A 19,520-nucleotide genomic window follows, 5' to 3' on the forward strand; every position below is an offset into this window, starting at 1 on the left:
TTTCAAGTGATGCAATACATAAAATAACTGCAGCAAAGGTTCTTCCCCCTCCCCACCCCCCTCTGCCTCCATGGTGCAATTTCAGAATTCATTTTGGATTATTTAGACATATGCCTCAGTTGGATTCCATTTGGCTGCTAATCCCATGGCGAAACAAAAGGATGGATTGTTTTCACAAATGGAGATTTACTCTTTTAGAACAAGAGTTTAAAAGAACAAATGACACGCTGGAATATCCCTAATGGCTCATGCTACAAAGGCAAGCATTGTGGTTTTATGAACTGATGCCATTTTCCCCCCCTTTTAATGGAAAGCACTAAATTGCATGCTACCTGGGGCAAAGTGCATGAGAAATCTTGAAAAACAGGGAACATAAAAAGGGAAAGCTTCTATAGCCACTGCTGGATGGCTTAATGAAAACCTGTTACGCACAGAGAGAGAGAACACAAAGTGTAGGTTGTGTGGTCAGAGGTGGCTTGTTCATTCAGAACACAGGCAGTGCAACACTTCTGTTGCTACAGCTCAACCTATCAAAGAGGAAGTGAGGAAGGAGGGCAGTTTTTCAGCAAGTGAGGAGCTTCAGAAGCAGCAAAAAAACCCCCCACCATTCATAATCCATGAAAGTCTGAGGCAACAGTTTTGCACCAATTTTGATTTTCAGCCTGAGTTGTGCTTTTGGTATTGGAACACTCAATGAAAGCAAAGTATTCTCAATTATATTTTTCTCCCGGTAACAGAAGAGACAGGAGGCAAACCAATTGTTCTATGAGCACAGATTGATATCTGGGCTGTGGATACTGAGGACTGTTCTCTTCACAAGACAGATGCTGCCAGTTTAAAAATAATAATAACAATAATAATCATCATCATCATCATCTCTCTGTGTTGGGAACTGCACCAACACTTTCCAACAGAACCACCATCCGCACAGAACTTCACAGATATTTTGCTATGCAGTGGATGTCCATTGCATCCTTAAGAGTTAAAGGGACTTGCAATAAGGACCATATTGGAATTTAAAAGAGGAAAAAGAGATGTTTGCGTTGAACAACCTATAATGAACAGCCCTTTCGCTGGCTCTTGCCCTGATGCCCTTTGCTTTTTCGCAACCCGTGCCAGTACTGCAACCTAGTTTTAGAGTCATAATGTCTTTGCTGATAAAACAAATCCAAATATCTATAAACAGCAACATTACAAAGAGTAAGAGGGAAATGAAAAAAACAACAACATCTATAGCTGTTTCTAATACTGTTCCCCAAAATACCAAAATATTCTGTCCGTTGGACAACCACTTACACCATAAATCACTCTGAAGGCAGAAAATAAAGTCTGAGTGTTTCAAGATACATTGTGTTCTCTTGGGGAAATATATTGTGGAGTAGGGGTGGGGGGAAGAGGCAGGGCCTATCGACTTTTGGCAGGTCTCCCCTCAAAGTCAGATATTGCTGCACAGTTAAAAGGTACGCTTCTCTGCAAAGCCTTAAAAAAGAATCCCACGGATGACGTCATGGGTACTCCACAAGCTTGAGGCGGATTTCCCGCCCAGAAGAGCCATTTTAATCTCCCTGCCATTCCCAAGCATTATTTCTTTGTTGTTTTGCGGATCAGCGCCATCCTCTGAAAAGAGAGAGAGAGGGAGAAAAAGAACAGTGAAAATCAGGGAAATGGAGCACCAGCAAGTTTCAGTGGAAGGTAGATTCTTTTGGGCCCAGAAAACTATTTCCACTCACCTGGCCACCATAGTATCCAAATACCTCAATCACATAACTAGTCCACTTAAGAGTCAAAATGAGGTATGGCTGCATTTCCGTATCAGTTTTTTTAGATTAAAAAAACCGCAGCTGTTGGAGGGTCCTCAATCTGAATTGTGACCACAGTGCAGGGAGGTTTGATTCTTCCCTTTTCCTAATGAACATTGCTCTGCATACTCTAGTTTTTATTACTCCTACAGGATGAAAAATATAGAGGTGCACGTATTTTGTTTCCTTTGAGGACAAACAGCAGCTTTAGTAGGGAGGGGACCCATCTCAGTCAGGAACTGTGCAGGGAAAAGGTGAGCCTGTGCCTGACATGCTGCAGTCCTGACTCAGATCAGGCCCCCTGCTAGTTTGTCTGTTTTGTTTCTAAGTTAAGAGATGGAAATGCATTTGACCCAAAGGCATGGCACGGAAGGAGTGATGTTCTTAAGTATTTATATTGCGCGCTCTCTCTCTCTCTCATACACACACACGCAGAAAGGGAATGTGGACATTAGAAAGTACAGTATAAACACCTGGTGTTTTCTCTCCCCTTGCTGACATGTTTGGTTTACCTGATGCCATTTACCTCCAGATTCTGGATGGAACACCCTCCTTACCTGTTTGTGAGCTTCTGTAGTGCAGGCTTTTTTATATGGCCTGATTTCTTCAGAACCAAAACCTGGGATCCACATATTCCACTGCCGCTCTACATCAAAGAACAGGGCATGAGAAAAAGAGGTAGAGGAAACAAGAGTTAAGGAGAAATATTTATCAATTCAATCATGTAAGCAGAAATCATTGTCTGGTTTCTAAGAACTAGAACAAAATGAGAAATGAAAAAAATAATCCTGTTTTGGCAGGAGTTCTGTTTCTCTTTATTTTAGGGGTTTATCTGGTTAGGACAAATTTCAAGGGGACACTTCTGAATTGCATGTGACAGCAATTCCCTTGTGTGCAGGGGTTCACGACAGGCTATTTTCTGCACACCCTAACACATGGAAGAAGACTGCAGTGGCCTGACTGGCCTGGTGAACTGTTATACATGAAAGGCTCACTACACGGGGAGAGTAGGCACATAGAGCCACCTATAGTAGCCTTCATGAAACAAACAACTCATGCACTGGCACTCACCAAGATGCAACTGGACATCTTTCACTTCCAAAGTGTTGGACTTGCGATGTCGTGCAAGCTGGCAGGCAGCTGTCACAACGCTTTCAATGAAGTCATCAGCAATCTGCAGCAGCATCTGTCAAAAACAGTGAAGCACCAAGCACATTAGTGATGGGTTTCGGCATGAGATATAACAATGCGTGAAACTATATTTAACTTCTGAAGCTTCACATTCTTCCAACAAGTAATCACCATCCCCAGTGACTTTACATCAAGGAAAACCACTTTGTTTCCTAACTGAACCAGTGGCACTGTTCAACTAAGGATGAGCTCAGGCAAGTACCAAGGGGTCTGAGATTATTCACGACTAGGGATTCATTCAGTTCATTTCCCCCCAAAAGCCTACCTCCTCCACATCTTCATCCAGTTGTTCATTTGGATCCACCTCTCTGACAAGATCCTGTAGTTTCTTCTTAGTTAATATCTGGGGCAGGGGAAAGAGATCACCAACATTAGTACAGTTCATCCAAGTCAATGGGCACCAAAAAGACAAAGGAGATGATGCCCATCTAATATTCACGGGGAGGGAATTCCAAAAGGCAGGTGCTACAACACTCAAGGACCAATTCCTTCATTGTGTGCAATGGACCTTCTGGTAAGATGGTATCAGCAGGAGGGCCTCACCTGCAGAACATAGACATGGACTGGGCATAAGGAGTGAGGTTATCTTCAGGTATCCTGGCCCCAAGCTGAATAGACCTATATACACTGGAACCAGCACCACCTTGAACTTAGCCTGGCAGCTAACTGGCAGCCAGTGCAATTATTTCAACAGCAGGGTAACATATTGGCGATGTCCTGCTTTAGTGAGCAGTCAAGTTGCCACATTTTGCACTAGCTGCAGCTTCTGGACCAACCTCAAGTTTAGTCCCACATACAGCACATGGTTCTGAATCTAAGACTCATGCTTTTATTCATTTCAAGTCACAAGATGGAACAGGGAGATTTTGGCAACTCTTGGGCACGGCCAGAAGCAGCCAACCAATATTATTTTTCAACCTCACCTTACCCCACTCACTTTCCCAGTATTGCAAAAGCCATTACCTGGTTGCTTTCAGGACTGAGGCGCCCGCCACTGCTAGGGGTCCCTGGCATCTTCGCCACAGTGGTATTGTTTGCCATGGAGCTATGTGGAGGGGTGCTGGCTGGTTCTGGCTTGATTGAGGAGAAGTTGGACAAATTGATCAAGGTAGATGGGCCAAACTGGTTCATAATCTGCTGAGCTTTAGCCTTCAGATCATAGAGCTTGTCCAGATCTTGCTTCTTCTTGGGATTGTGTGGGCCCAAACCAATCAGCTGAAGAAAACACAAATCCCAGGGTTAAAATGAGGAGGAAGAGAAGACGGAGGCGATTTAACAAGTTACCTATTTTAGAACCATTCCCAGCAGTCTGGAACTCAGATATGAAAAGCCTTTGAAAGAAAAAGTTTTCTGAAGTGGCTGGAAAAGCACCTTGACTATGTCACCATCAGTGCTTTTTTTCTGGGGGTACGGATACCCCTAAACATTTTGTGAATCTAAGTTTGGCCTAATTGAGGGGAAGTATTTCAATCTGAGTAGGAAAATGAGAGTACCCCTAAACATTTTTAAAGGGAAAAAGCACTGGTCACCATAATGCCACCTCATGGAAAGCTTTCAAGGCCTGCGTTCTGTGAGAGCTTTAATGCAAACCCAGTATCAGATCACAATGTGGAAATCAGAGCAGAGACTGTGTTTGTGGGTGTCAGAAGCACTTCCCCAGACACTTGGATCTGACAGCCATGGTAATAAGAACTTCCCTCCCTGCTCCTAGATTGCCCAGAAAGCAACTATGAGGCACTTGCTGACCACTGGTGTCCGGAGATATGCATTTGTAGTTCTTGGACAACTTTTGATTATGCATAAGAATCCTCCACACCCATCGTTTTGATAGTTCTTAGACAAAAGTGCTAAAGGGAAAACTGCTCCTCTTATAGCCAGCTATAGATGAAAGCCCGTAGTCTAACTAAAGTATGCTTGTCTGGAGGTTCTAACAGGGGAGCGCAGCTATCGTACACCCTTGACCAAAGAACAGTACACTCCTTCTATCTGGGATGGTTGTCCTCTTCCACTGAGCGCGCAGCTTCGGGAGGGACGCACATGGAGCGGTGAGGGAGGAAGGGGACACCCGCCTAGCCAGCCAGATCAGCCGAATCAACTCTGGCAATCAATGGGGTGACAGATGTCGCAGACAGATTGCCCTCACAAACCTGATCTTTAGCTTCCTAGAGCTTGACATTTCCCTCAAATAATACAAATTGGGATGTGTTAATGTGTTATGTTTATACTTCTGTTACGGACTACATTATGGAAATGGACCATGTTTGTCAATCCACGGTTCCACCTATTAACCTTCAATATCCAATTTCTTAAACCCACCAGTGGCAAAGATGCCTTAGGGCTACAGTTCAGTGGCAGCATTTCTCTGGGAATGTTTCTTCTCTTTGGTTCTCTCCAAAAAAAAAAAAAAAAAAAAAAAAGACAAAGGGCTTCGTCCAGGATAAGTTAGAAGTACTGTACTTATTTAAGCCATGACTAATTTATCCCATTGATTCCACTTGGAACTAACTTTAGCTAACTTAGCCTGAATTCCAACCAAAATGTGTTTTCTGATCATTCCAAAACATTCAAGATGCAACATCGAATTTCAAGGAGTCTCTTCAGAATCTCTCAACATCCAGTCTATGCTATTGGCTTGTGTGTTCAGTTCAGATCACTCAGCAGCAGCTTGTTACCAATCAACACAGCTGCAGAAAATATTTTAAAAAGGTAAACATTACCAACTTCTCAAGAATCAGAAATGGCATTTTCTTGAACCTTAATATACAGGTGATTAGCATGCAATTTTACCACATGCAGTTATTTTAATTCTTATGCATTTTGCTTAAAATTATAATCCAACAATGACGCCAACGTCACATCAAAACACAAACCATGCTGAACACGGACTACCCAAGATGCAAGGAAGTCAATATGAAGGAAGCGGAAACCACGCTTCATTATTATTTTAAAGAGCAAGTTCTCTGTTAGTATTAATCCACACAAGAATTATTAAGAAGGCTGCAATTGAAATGCTTCATTCTACCTTATTCAAAACAATAAAGGTTGAAAGGCAATGTAAATATAAGTTGTTGGGGGTTTTTTTAAGCTTCACCCAGAACAAATCCTTAACCTTGTGCTACCAATGGTTTGCCGATAAAAATAGCCTGCCCAGAGAGAGGAAAAGGATATATGCCTGGGAATGGCAAGGCTCAGTGCCAGATGAACTTCAGGAGCTCATAGGCTGTAAAGTTAACCACTAGCAGATTCACACCTTTATAGATTAGTAACTGCAACAGCCAGGGCTTTGTTTGCATGTTGGCAGGCCCATGAAGCCATGACCGCTCATTCCACTTTTGTTTATGCTAGATATTGTTACTCTGTCATAGAAAATGGCACTGTTGTCGAAGTTCCTGAACTACAACTCCCATCAGCCCCAGCAAGCACGGCTCCACACATTTCTGCACACATGGTAGATATACTTAGCAGTTGTTTCCTCTTCAAGCAGCTGGCAGATGCATATAAAGTCCCTTCAAAGTATGGGAGAATTCAACTTTTAAACTGAAGGCAGTTCTCCTATCATCTCAGCAATGGATGCAACCTTTGCTTTCTATCCTTACTTTCAAGACTCCCAACTCTTGCTCTCTCCTATTTTAGCCAGTCTTTCTACATTCCTTCCTGTTCTTTTCATTCTGCTGCCTCTTCTCGACAAATCCACTGTGCTCTTTTCTGATACCTGGCACTGCATTGCTTTACTTCTTGAATCTCCTTCTGCAGCAGTGGGGAACCTTTTTCAGCCCAAGATCCATTCCAGCCTGGTTTTGGCACTGAAATGGACTTGGTTGCACTGATTGATTACCTCTATCAGGAGAGAGACAGGGGAAATGTGACCCTGTTGGTTCTCCTTGACCTCTCAGCAGCTTCTGGCACCGATGAGAATGGTGTTCTTTTGGAATGATTTGGGGCGGGGGGGGGGGGAGTTGGAGGTACTATGTCACACTAGTTTAGTTCCTACCTACAGGGGAGCTACAAAAAAAAAAAAAAAAAAACAGTAGTAGGATATCATTGTTTGGCACCTTTTGAACTATGGGGTCCCACAAGGGTCTAGTCTATCTCCTATGCTCTTTAACATCTATTTGAAACCACTGGGAGCTCTCATCTAGGGATTTGGAGTATGGTGCCATCAGCTGATGGCATGCAGCTCTATCTCTGCACTCCATTGGAATCAGGATTCCAACTTGTCATTGGACTCTTAAGTGGATTTTGTGGTCAAGAGTGCTTATGCTCAGCTCAGGCTGGTTTGCCAGCTGCAGCTATTCCTGGCCTCTGTTGTCCATGCTGTAGGGACCTCCCGCTTGTATTGTAATGTGCTCTATGTGAGGCTTTTCTTGAAGACAGTCTGTAGGTTCCAACTAGTGATCATCATAACATTCCTCTGAGTAGGGGCCACCTGTAAAATGTTCCACATTCCTATGCATCTCTATAGAGAGGAGTAACGCTGGCAGGAATAACGTGCAAGTCAACAGGGAGATTGATTACTTCTTTATCAGGAAGCGATACAGCAATGATGCTGGAGAGAGATTCCAGCACTCAGTTCTACTAGTTTTTGTCATCTTCTGGGAGACCATATTCACTAACCAAGCACACAAGACAGGATCATTTCCTACAAAGCATTTTCAAATCTGAGTGGAAAAGGACAATAAACTCTTGCACATTTCAGTTCTGGCACACAAGCAAAACTGAAAAGCCACAAGCCCACCTGCAGCTTCTCACCATGATGCCAGCATGCCATGTCCTGGTGAGTTCAAGCCAACTTACTTACAGCTATCTGAGTGTCTAGATCTTTAATTACATCAGAAACTGCTGTGGGACCATTGAATGGAGAGGCCATTTCCCCCAAAAAGCTCCTGCAAGTAAACAGTAAGGGTTAACCTATACAGCCATTCTTCCCCTGTTGCAAATGCTTATACAATTCCCCCAGAGCATTTTACAAGCTATCACATCTCTCTCTCTCTCTCTCTCTCTGCTGGTTAAAATGTATCTGTGTAGGCAATCTAACATATATATAAATAGGATATTGTCATTGCATAGACTTTCCTCAAGAGAACATCCTCTCCACCCAGGCCTTACATGGTACAGGTGCATTAATCTGCAATGGCTGGATGTATCACAGCACTGGTGCAAAAGCTCAGTGACCAATACATTTGTTTATAATTAAGCATAGTAGTTAGGATTGTTGGCTGTGAAATGGAAAAATCACATCAGTTACAGACTTTGTAGGTGGTAAACCACTATTCTCTCAGCTTTACCTTCCCCAATTTCAAATCTGATATGCTGGCCTTCTTTACAAAACCTCAGAAAAAATAGTGAAATCTTGTAGATGAAGTGCTTGGATGATGGCATTTGTTTTCTTTAAGTGATTACAAAATGTAAGGGAACACAGGCTTATAAGATGCTGGGGAAAGATGAACTTTATGTCCCAAAGTGAGGATTAGGATACTGAGAGAGGGAAAGTATGGATGCAGTGCTTAAGAAATTAAATTTGCATTGTAAAATGTTTGAGAACCTCATAGCAAAAAAAAAAAAAGGGGGGGAGAAGAAAGTTATGCTGTTAAATGAAACAAACAAATTAAATTATTCAAAATGCTATAAGCATTATTACTGCTATTACAATACAGTAAAGGAAGAATAACGGAACAGAGCTGGGCAACCTGTGGCCTTCCAGATGTTATTAGACTCCAACTACCATCAGGAAGGCCAGCAGCATTTCAAGGGCAATAGGTTCCCCAGTCCTGACAAAGAATAAGAGCAGGTGTGTTCTCCAGAAAACTGCAAAAGGAGAGCATAGCCATGATGGTGGGGAGGGGGAGAAGTAAGAAATATGTTGCTTTTTTAAGGGCACTGCAGATTCTATGGCGGTGGTGGGCAGAAAATACTGTAGATCACAATCTACTGGTAGTTGTCAAGAGTCATTTGATGTAGATCAGCAAAGATATCTCTGACACAGTTGCTTAACAATGACAACAAAAATAATTCCTCCTGTAAATCATACTTCTGAAATAATGGAGGGGGAGAGGATCCAGAGAAGATTTTTGTGTGGAGTGACCATGAGCTCATGTCTGTTTTGGTACTAAAAAAATTATAAGGCTTTTGCACTTTTCTCTGGTTGCTGGATCTTAGGGTACCAGTGTAAAACAAATTAGATTCCACAAGCCTAAAGTCTGCCCACTCCTTTCTACAGCATTGTTTTCCAATCTTATGTTTGTGCTTTAAAATTCAATTGTAATCAGCGACCTGGGAGCACACACTCCAACAGTCTCTATGTTGTGGAACTTGCATAATTTAAGCTTTTGGCAGAATAAATTCCTACTGATTTATTTTAGTCTATGTTGTTAGGAGTTTTCATTCTTCATGGTTAAACCCTCTTACCCTGGTTTTGGGGGGGGAAGAAGCAGCATCTTGTTTCCAATGCCACATGAATGTATACAGGGACAGAAACTAGGCTGCACCACATTGACATCCCCAAAGCCTCTTCCCCGCCCCCAATCCGGAGGTTTCCTAAACTGCAGCCATGCCTCACTTTAAGCAGGGCTCCCGCCACTGCCAATTGCCTGGCTCAACTTCCCATCACTCGGGAAGACATTTCTGTTTCTCCAGAGGCTTATTAAAAAGAAAGAAATAAGCATGAAATCTGATGCCACTCTTCTCGGCTAGTGTCATTTGGTACCAGCCACCATTGCTTTGCTTTGATGACATCGATTTGTTGCTGCATCTTATTATATTACCGTGTATAATCTCGCCCTCAGCGCGTGTGTATATATATATATATATATATATATATGAATGTGGCGAGCGCTCACGTTTTGCTGGCCACCTTAAAATGTCCTGAGTGAAAACAGACGGACGAAATAAGCGCGTGTATACCTTGGGTTAAGTACTTAAGTTCCGGAGGTCCGTTCTTAACCTGAAACTGTTCTTAACCTGAGGTACCACTTTAGCTAATGGGGCCTCCCGTTGACGCTGCGTAGCCGCTGCACGATTTCTGTTCTCATCCTGAAGCCAAGTTCTTAACCTGAGGTACTATTTCTGGGTTAGCGGAGTCTGTAACCTGAAGCGTATGTAACCTGAACCATGTGACCCGAGGTACCACTGTACTGTACACATACACGACGAGGAAAGTGTTTTAAAACGCACGATGAATTAAAGTAGACCGTGTCAAGCGTCGGGAGGCCTGCCGTCAGGGGAAAGGAAAAGGGAGGAATCGGGACGCGGATTTTGGCCGCTTCGCGCGCCCCGGAGGCAGCCCCCTCCCCCGGAGGCCCCTCGGAGTCCAGAGGTCTGCCTTACTTTCAGCGGGGAGCCGCCGCGGCTCGAACCGGGGCTCCCGCTCCGCTCACCGGCGTCTCGGCCGCCTACCCGGCCATCTCCCCCCTGCGAGCCGCTCGACGCTTCCGACCGATTGCCGCCTTTCCTCCCTCACTGGGGCGCCGCGACACAGCACTTCCGGGGTCACGACCCCACGAGCCGCTCCAGGAAAGACGCTTGGCCCACACAGCGGCAACCAATCGGCAAGCGCCTCCGTCGTCCCTTTTTAAGGTTGGGCCGCTTGGTCTCGTCTGCACATGCGCCGAAGCTCCTGGCGTTCCGAGACTCCCTCGCCCCCGCTCTTTCTTGTTTGTGGGGAAATAAGGTCTGCGCGCGCCCTCGCGCCCGCTGTCAAATCGTCTCTCTGGTTTAGCCCCGCAGTGCGCAGGCGCACTGCGGCTGGGACCTTATGGAGGGAAGGGTGGGAAAAAGAAACGCGTTTATATGTAGGCGTTTGAATAGGTGGCCGCGGCACCTTCTCGGTTCCCGATCCGAGAGCGCGTGGCGGTGCTGCGCTTTCTTTCTTGTGATTGGAAGGAAGCAGATGCGCGCGGGCTTTTGCACCGGTATCAGGTTGGCCGTAGGTAAGGTGAAGTGTGAGCGTCATTCGTGCAAAAGGATCGTCTTGAGCAAGTGTGATTGGGAAACGCGAGTTCGAATCCCAGTGCTGCCTAGCCTACTTCACAGGGTTGTCGTGTAGATCATTTTTTTTTTTTAAGCACAGAAGAAATAACTGTATAAGCAACCCTGAGTGCTTTGAAAAGAGGATGGTAAAGGTGTAATACTACTAATAATAATATATTATTTATACCCCGCCCATCTGGCTGGCTTCCAACAAAATATTAAAATACAGTAATGCATCAAACACTGAAAGCTTCCCTAAACCGGGGTGCCTTCAGATGTCTTCTAAAAGTCTGGTAGTTGTTGTTCTCTTTGACATCTGGTGGGAGGGTGTTCCACAGGGCGGGTGCCACTACCAAGAAGGCCCTCTGCCTGGTTCCCTGTAACTTGGCTTCTCGCAGTAAGGGAACCGCCAGAAGGCCCTCAGCGCTGGACCTCACTGTCCAGGCAGAACGATGGGGGTGGAGACACTCCTTCAGATATACTGGGACGAGGCAGTTTAGGGCTTTAAAGGTGAGCACCAACACTTTGAATTGTGCTCGGAAACGTACTGGGAGCCAATGTAGGTCTTTCAATGTAGGTAATAGAGTACAATGAGTCTGGAAAGTAATTGCAGTGGAGCTCAGGGGTTTGCTATGGTTCTTGCGAGGGTCCGGATTTTAGCCTGCCTTAGCAGTGGCATCCATGGTAATAGCAGCCTCTCGCCCAGCCGACCGACAACCGTCTGTGCACCCGCTGTATGCATCCCAACTCAGGCAAACCTCCGCTGGGTTGTAGATCTCTCTTTGCAGCTTTGCAAGAATTAACGTCGCGATCCTAGCAGACGCACTTACTTGGGAGTAAGCCCCATCGCCACATAGTTTGCAACTACACCCCCAGCAAACATGCGAGCACCCGCATTGCAAAAGTGCTGCGATTTCCCTTTGCACCGGTAGGGGTAAGATTTTTCACTCCCTCTTAATAGCTCTTAAGGGTGAATCTTGTTTGCGGCCGCTGAAATACAGGGTTCGGAAAGGTACCCAGAATGCACTGCCATTATTTGCATATGTGTTGAAACGCGGGTATCGATAACTTCTACAGAAATACCGCTGGATAGCGAGCGGAAGAGGCCGGTGGGGATCAAAGGGAACCTGAAGCCGCTGTGGCATTATGCCCTTCCCAAATATTACAGCGGTGCAATTTTATTCGCTGTGACTTCAAGAGGCGTCTCGGGCAGCTGGGCAAGGTGTGAGCCTAAAGTCTTGTTAAAAAGGGCTTCTGCTGTGAGTGGCACATGGGGAGGGGCGGCTGTGGCTTTGCCTCTTTCTGTGCGGAATCGCTATCAAGAGATTTCGGAAGCATAATTTTTGTGCTCGGGGCAGCTGGTAATCGCTTGTTCTGGCTCCCCAATTTAATGTGGTTGAAATGAAAGAAGAGTGAAAATTGGAGGTTACAGTGTATCTGAAGTGTGCATGCACACGAAAGCTCATACCAAGAACTAACTTAGTTGGTCTTTAAGGTGCTACTGGAAGGAATTTTTTTTGTTTTGACTATGGCAGACCAACACGGCTACCTATCTGTAAGTGAGATTAGGGTTTCTCCAACAGATATACAGTGTGCTGTTCCCTGATAATGAACTGGTTGTTTTAGATAACGAAGCAACCCTATTAAAGACACAGGAGCCTGGTTAAGTGGAGGGTGGGTCCAGTTTGTAACAGTCCCCTCCCATAATAAATTATGTCACTCAATATGTCGCTTTCAGGCCAAGGGAGCTGGTGTTTGTCCACATGCAGCTTTCTGGGTCAGGTGGCCATCATGACTAAACCGCTTCTGGCACAACGGGACACCATGACAGAAGCCAGAGCACATGGAAATGCCGTTTACCTTCCCACTGCAGCAGTACCTATTTATCTACTTGCACTGTTATGCTTTTGAACTGCTAAGTTGGCAGGAACTGGGACAGAGCAACGGGAGGAACTGCCGACCTTTCCATCGGCAAGCCCAAGAAGCTCAGTAGTTTAGACCGCAGCGCCACCTTCATCCCTTGTCAAACACTTGCTATTCCACCACATGCCTTGGCTCACGTCTTGGCCCTTGACCAACAGTGATAGTGGAGGGCACAGCTTCCCAGTCCCTGAAAGGCATGCTCTCCAGCCTGCATCTCAAACTAAGAGGTTTGTCTGCTGTTGCCTTGTGTGGTGAGTCACGAGAGTTATAGGCCCAGTTGTGAGAGGATATTTTTTGTGGCTGCTCTCTAAACTGTGGACTTGTTTTGTGGCCCCCTTGCCAAAAGCCTAGGCCCTTTGGTTCTTAACAAAGAGAATCCTTGTTTTGCCATCATTTTTTGTCAGTGTTATATGCCTGTTTTGGCCCAAGGGTACCATGATATCACAGCTCATGTCAAGGAGTATTTTGATGTATGAACATCAGAAGAGCTGGCTGGATCAGGCCAGTGGTCAAGTTTCCTGTGCTGACAGTGGCTGACCAAATGCTTATGGGAACCCTGTACGCAGGACCCAAGCACAAGAACATTCTCCCCCACCAGAGTTTCCAGCAACCACTATCCTGAATGTCCTGCTGTCTTGAACCCTGGCATACCTGGATGTAAGTCTTACTGGTGTACACAGTCACAAGGGCCATGTTAGAGAGTAAAGGTAAAGGGACCCCTGACCATTAGGTCCAGTCGTGACCGACTCTGGGATTGCGGTGCTCATCTCGCTTTATTGGCCGAGGGAGCCGGCGTACAGCTTCCGGGTCATGTGGCCAGCATGACTAAGCCACTTCTGGCGAACCAGAGCAGCGCATGAAAACGCCGTTTACCTTCCCGCTGGAGTGGTACCTATTTATCTACTTGCACTTTGACTTCGAACTGCTAGGTTGGCAGGAGCAGGGACCGAGCAATGGGAGCTCACCCCATCGCGGGGATTCAAACTGCCGACCTTCTGACCGGCAAGTCCTAGTCAGTCCTAAAGGTAAAAAAAAAACAAAAAAACAGTCCAGTACCACAAGCAAACAGTAAGGCCAGGTTCCTCACCTCTGCAGCAGACCCAGGGTCAGAAAAAGTCCCTAAGTCACAGTCCAGTGGCGTTTGTGAAGCAGCCAGAGTCTCTGCCTTGCTTCCCTTTTCTCCTTCCCATCTTGATGGACACATCTGGGTTTATTCCACTTGATGAGGCAGGTGATCCTCACCTGCTCTGAGCCTAATCCAGCCAAGTGACCACAAACCTCCCAGAACTAACAAATCCCATGATCTTCACCTGGATCAACTAGTAAATTTGGCCTGTTCTGTTGCCTGTCTCAGACTCCTGGAGCGCCCTGTTCCCAAAGCCTCAGAGCCTGCTGTGTCTGTCGAGATGGGAGGGGGCACCTCTGATTTCTGGCGACGTGTCCCCATCCCCTGACTCCCGTGACCTGTCAGCTGCCCCCTCGCTGTCCTCTGAAGTCCTGCGAGAACCTCCTAAGTCCCCAACCACCCCTTCCCCATCTTCAGCTTGCCCTGGGGTGTTCCAGTCGTGGCTACATCTGTTTGCCCAGATTCCCCTCCCCTTCCTCGGTGTCCAACCAGTCCATGACAACTGCCTTCCAGCACATGGAATTAGTCGCCACTGATAGCCAGCAAACATTTTCTTGATGTATTAATGTTTTTGAGCCTCCATAAAGTGGGGAAGGATATATCAGTGAGCAGCAAATGAATAGTTAAAGCAAGTAAAACAAAACATCTGGCGGATTTGTGGCGACTGCTGTTGGGAAGAGGAAGAGAGCAAAGGATTTTGATTTGGTTTACAAAATGCCTTCAAGTTTTTAATAAGGGAATGCGATGGAGGATCAGGGAGCTACGGTGGCTCTGTTCTTCCTCCTAGGAACCTCATGTCACAACATGTATATATATGTATATATATTATATATCTGTTATTCACATAAAGTAATTGCAACCGCAGAGCAGTGAGAATAAATGTTACCATATGAATGCAATTTTTCAACCCTCTGCCCAAATACATGACTGGTTCCTTCAAGTCCTAATGAAGATAAGTCAGAGGCATTTGCTAAATTAAAGTAAGAGGGAACCCCAGTCAAGGCCCCTGGAACTGAAAGCTTGCCCAGGCTCCATAGGAGTTGAGCATGGAAAAAACAGAATCAATTTTCCTTTGCTGGTGGAAGGAAGAGTGCTATGTTTTTCCTACAAGAAGGACCACAGTTCAGGGGTGAAGCAAGCCCTTTGCACGTAGAAGGTCCCAGAACGTCAGTCAATTTTTTAAAAAAAGGATCAGGTGGCAAGCATTAGGAAAGATCTCTGCTTCAGAGCTGCTGCCAGTCAGTGTAGACAATACTGAGCTAGATGGAAAGAGAGAGCCTGATTAAGGCTTTCCTACGCCCTTGACCTGAAGATGCTCTGCAAAAATCCACCTCTTTCCTAGCAGCCTAGGCACCAGAAGATCCTTTCTGCTCTGCTCACAAGGGCTCGTGATAGACGTGTGTGAGCGGGGAGTCCGTGAGCTGGAAGGAGCGGCTCTGCGGAGAGGTAGCTGGCTGCGCCGGAGGGCGTTCGTCTCTCGGGCTCGGAGTCCTGTCGCCAAGAGGCTCCGTGTAGATGGTGCCGGTTTGGGCAGGTCCCTCCCACAAGCCAGCTTCGCCCGCTTTGCCCTCTGGCTTCTCTGCCAGCCGTTGAGCAGGCGAGTCGTATTGCGCCAGGGCCTCTGGGCAGACCGGCAAGACCAGGGGTTCTGCCTGGCTTTGGGGAGAAGAGATGACTTTGATGACGCAGACGTTCTTCCTGAATGCACCTCCTTCCGGCTCTGCAGGAGGAGACTGATCTAAGAAGGGGGTGGCATACTCTGGCTCGGGAGGCAAGGGCTCTGCGTACTCGTGATGTTTTCCCGGCACATCATAGTGATTCACCACCAGGGGGAGCGTGTAGCCTTCGTCCAGAGCCGGCTTGAATGTGGACGGAATGGACTGGGTACTGGGGCTGACTTGGACCACATCTGGCTCGGCGTATTCTGTAAAGGGGGAAAACAGAAATCCTGGTGAAATTATGGATTCAGCCCTCTGAGACACATCACCGAAAATCAGCCTATGTATGTATGTACGTACATCCATACAGTGATAGCTTGGTTCTTGAATAGTTTGGCTCCCGAACAAAACGCCGCAAACACAGAAGTAAGTGTTCCAGTTTGTGAACATTTCTTGGAAGCCAAACGTCCGACGTAGCTTCCGTTTGAGTGCAGGAAGCTCCTGCAGCCAATCGGAAGCTGCGCCTTGGTTTTTGAATGGTTTTGGGAGTTGAATGGACTCCCGGAACAGGTTAAGTTTGAGAACCAAGGTAGCACTGTATTCATTCATTCATTTACAAATAATTGTATGCCACTAATTTATTTTATATATCAGAGTGGATCACTACAATTGCACATAAAAGCCATGTAATCAAAGCTATATTAAAGAAGTTTATTTTTTTATTTAAAAAAAAAATCATGTCACTGTTGTGGAAAGATGTATTTTGAACTGCCTGTATCACCCTGATGGAATAAAATAGTTTTTCAACAGGCATATTTAAAAGTTGAATCGGAAAATGCCTGCTGAACTTCCATTGGCAGAGTATTCCACTAGAAACCTTATTTGTGTTTGACGTAATACCATCTCAGGATGTCTCTTGTCTGCATTCTTGTATTGGTGCACAAAGCCCTATGCGGCTCGGAACCTGAAGGATTGCCTCACCCCTTATAGTTGATCACTATGCTCTGCAGCTGAGGGCCTCGTGAAGCTACCATCTTATCAGGATGTCCTTTGCACCCAAGATAGGAATTGGGCCTTTAGTGTTGCGGCACCAGCCCATTGGAATGCTCCCCCCTCCCTTTGAATATTAGACAGGTCCCACTGTTGTCTTTTCCCACCTGCTGAAGAGCTTCCTGTGTCGACAAGCTGCCTAAATGGAGATCTTCATCCTAGTTTACATCTGTATCATCCCCCCCACCCCCAAACATGGATTCTGCCAGGACATATTTCCTTGGTCCTACTCCTACAAGCACTGCTGACATCCTGCACTTGCCCCTGAGAAATGTGCAGCAACAGGACTTGATCCAAGTGGCTTTGTATAGCAGGGACAAAGGGTTGGGCCATGGCAGGGCGCAAAGTGGAGATTCCCCCGAATTCCTCCCGCCTCCCTGCTTCCTTCCTTCCTGTGGGCCTGACCCCTTTGCCCGAATGGCACTGCCACCAGCTGCTCCAGAATGCAGATGTTTGCTGATGGCCTCATGCCCAGTTCTCTTCTCCCCCCCCCTTATGCGTGCTAAGCATCATGGATGGAAATCAGGAGTCAATGGGCTAAGTGTTTGGTCCCATCTGTGTGGGGTGAATGGAGCGAATATGCTGAGCACAAGCTGGTAATAAGAGCTGTCCAAATTTGCCGGAGTTGTTTCTGCACAATGAGCTGCATTGGCTCGAAACTAATTTATGGGCACCCGAACCCGGTTCCTTAGAATTAACCCTGTGTTTTCTCCACCACAAAGGAACAAGACGGCCATTCAGAAAAGGCATTCTTTCTCCTCCCCACATCCCCAGTGTTTTGGGGGGAATGGAGGGCAGGGAAAGAAGAACAGGTGTCTGTAAGTTGTATTTGGGATGGTTTGCTCGTAAATATTGTTATGCTCTCCCTACTTCTCCTACCAGGAAGTGATTCCTGGGTGGGTAGTACTTACCTGGGTCTGTGGAAGCTTACGGCATTTCATATGGATTTACAGATTTGCAGGTTGAGTAGTGCTGGCACATGGCCCCTGGAAGGCTATGCAGAAGGGAATGTGGCCCTTGGGCATAAAAAGGTTCCCCAGCCCTTGCTATGGGCAACAGTGGAGCTTTCTCAAACCCAGAACAGACGCCACCTACCTGGAGACTGAGCCCTGCTGAGATCTACTGGTGTTCCAGACCTAGGGAACGAGGCGATTTCTGAGGTGGACAACTGCAGGCTCCCTCTGGGACACACCTGGCTGGCTTCTGATGTCGGAAAACCTAAAAGGGAATCCTGAGGTCAGCAGGAGTAACAAACGAGCAGCTTGAAGCCTCTTTGCATGCTGCAATCAAACAGTCCATTTTTCATTTTGGAGAAGGAACTAAATGGGCAGACAGCTCACCACCACCAGAAACATACACTGGGGCTTGGACTAGAGCAGGCATGGCCAAACTTGGCCCTCTAGCTTTTTTGGGACTACAACTCCCATCATCCCTAGCTAACAGGACCAGTGGTCAGGGGTGATGGGAATGGTAGTCTCCAAACATCTGGAGGGCCAAGTTTGGCCATGCCTGGACTAGAAGATCTCTAAGGTCCCTCCCAGCTCTGTGATAAGAAATAAAAAAAACGTTCCTTTCCAGATACAATTGAAGCAATTTTTAATAATAATGAGCAGGCTGCAAAAGGAAATGACATTCAGTTTTGGAAGTTAGCGAACAGAAGCTGATGGGAGGCTGTTATTTGTCTGAATGGGGGTAGGCAACATGCATGCCCTGTAGATGTCGCTGGACTCCAACTCCCACTGGTGTCGACCCATATGTCCTATGGTCAGGGATGATGGGAGCTGTAGTCCAGTAACATCTGCAGGGCACCATTTCGGCTAACTCTGGTTGAGGAAATGCACGTACAAGCCATCCTTTAGCATTTCATTCCTTGAGTGAAAATACACAGTGAAAAAGTAAAACCTCTCATTCTCCCCCAAAACCCAACAACGGAACAATTTAAAAGATGGAAAACGTCCTTATCCACCCAGCAGACCAGGCGGGAGCATAATAGCTATGAAAATCAGCAATTAAAAGAGCTGGAATGCCTTGTATTCACCTGGAGCAAAAATACAAATTAGTGAGTGTTGGGCAGGTTTCTCTGGGGAGGGCATTCTAGACGCAAGGTGCCGTGACTAAGATATTAGAATGATTTGTGGGTCACCTCTAAAAATGGGGGGGGGGGGAGAGCTATTTCAAAACAGGTGTGCAGAAACACACAATAATCTGTCTCCATGCACCATACACACTTGTACTGGAAAAGCAGGGCGACCTGCTCACCAGTTCCCAAACGTGACTACGTGTGCTAGTTCTATGTATTGTTAGGCGCTTTACCTTTTATGAGGTTGCAGTCCTGATCTGCTGGTGTCTTTCTGCTGGGTAGAGAGAGGGAGAAAACTTACCAAGCAGGTTCAGCCAGATTTTCCACCCCAACCCCAAGGTTCTGGATTTCCAGGAACACTCCCAATTCATGTACCTGCTCCTTCGGAGGTAGTGCTACCCAATTCAGGGCAGGCAACTGGAGCCAAGAACCACACATTCACAAAGCCTCTGTCTTCTCAGGATTCAGACTGAGCCTAATGGCCCTCTCAAGGCTGCTACAGACCTCTCAAACCTAGAAATCTCTCCCGTCAGCATGGCCAGTGCTTAGGGATGATGGGAATTGTAGTGCAGCAGGAGGTTTCTGGAGGGAGTCAATTTGTGTGAAGTGAGAGGGAAACAGTCGCCTATCCCTAGTGCAACATAATCTCAGAAGGCACAATCTATTTGCAGACTGGATGGGAAGACTTCTTGTATGCATGTGCTCAACTTGTGTTTGTGGCTGTATGC

General features: G+C 46.3%; 2 protein-coding genes across 5 annotated transcripts in view; both read right to left on the minus strand.

Annotated features, from left to right (window-relative positions):
* Positions 1 to 300: 300 nt before the first annotated feature.
* On the minus strand, positions 301 to 10,549 carry TAF12 (TATA-box binding protein associated factor 12). Of its 3 annotated transcripts, XM_079986431.1 has the most exons (7): positions 10,314 to 10,549; positions 7,789 to 7,873; positions 3,954 to 4,205; positions 3,256 to 3,333; positions 2,871 to 2,985; positions 2,357 to 2,445; positions 301 to 1,617 (listed from the first exon to the last, which is right to left on the minus strand). In XM_079986431.1, the coding sequence occupies exons 2-7, from the start codon at positions 7,855 to 7,857 to the stop codon at positions 1,582 to 1,584; spliced, it is 639 nt and encodes a 212-aa protein (XP_079842557.1). In that variant the 5' UTR covers positions 7,858 to 7,873; positions 10,314 to 10,549; the 3' UTR covers positions 301 to 1,581. The 3 variants fall into 3 exon arrangements, with proteins under 3 accessions (XP_079842557.1, XP_079842558.1, XP_079842559.1); XM_079986432.1 differs by lacking the exon at positions 7,789 to 7,873 and having other exon boundaries at positions 10,314 to 10,539; XM_079986433.1 differs by lacking the exon at positions 10,314 to 10,549 and having other exon boundaries at positions 7,785 to 7,803.
* Positions 10,550 to 14,699: 4,150 nt separating this feature from the next.
* Positions 14,700 to 19,520, minus strand: part of LOC307221497 (discoidin, CUB and LCCL domain-containing protein 1-like) — a 45,609-nt gene continuing 40,788 nt past the window's right edge. The window contains exons 13-15 of one of the 2 annotated variants that reach the window (XM_079986021.1): positions 19,026 to 19,063; positions 17,808 to 17,930; positions 14,700 to 15,928 (exon numbers count right to left, since the gene is read on the minus strand). In XM_079986021.1, the coding sequence (XP_079842147.1) occupies positions 15,381 to 15,928; positions 17,808 to 17,930; positions 19,026 to 19,063 (709 nt within the window). In that variant the 3' untranslated portion in view covers positions 14,700 to 15,380. Of the gene's footprint in view, positions 15,929 to 17,807; positions 17,931 to 19,025; positions 19,067 to 19,520 lie in introns of both variants that reach the window. The other variant, XM_079986020.1, reaches the window with a different exon arrangement.

This window comes from Podarcis cretensis (assembly GCF_951804945.1).
Source record: "Podarcis cretensis genome assembly, chromosome: 8".
Taxonomy (NCBI): Eukaryota; Metazoa; Chordata; class Lepidosauria; order Squamata; family Lacertidae; genus Podarcis; species Podarcis cretensis.

Bases quoted from the DNA above. Each gene is read 5' to 3' on its own strand.
- TAF12 (XM_079986431.1), bottom strand. From the start codon at position 7,857: ATGGCCTCTCCATTCAATGGTCCCACAGCAGTTTCTGATGTAATTAAA. The intron at 2,986-3,255 runs GTAGGCTTTTGG...TGTTTTTGACAG, and splicing joins TGGATGAAGATGTGGAGGAG to ATGCTGCTGCAGATTGCTGA. The intron at 1,618-2,356 runs GTAAGGAGGGTG...CTCTCTTTTCAG, and splicing joins CTACAGAAGCTCACAAACAG to AGGATGGCGCTGATCCGCAA.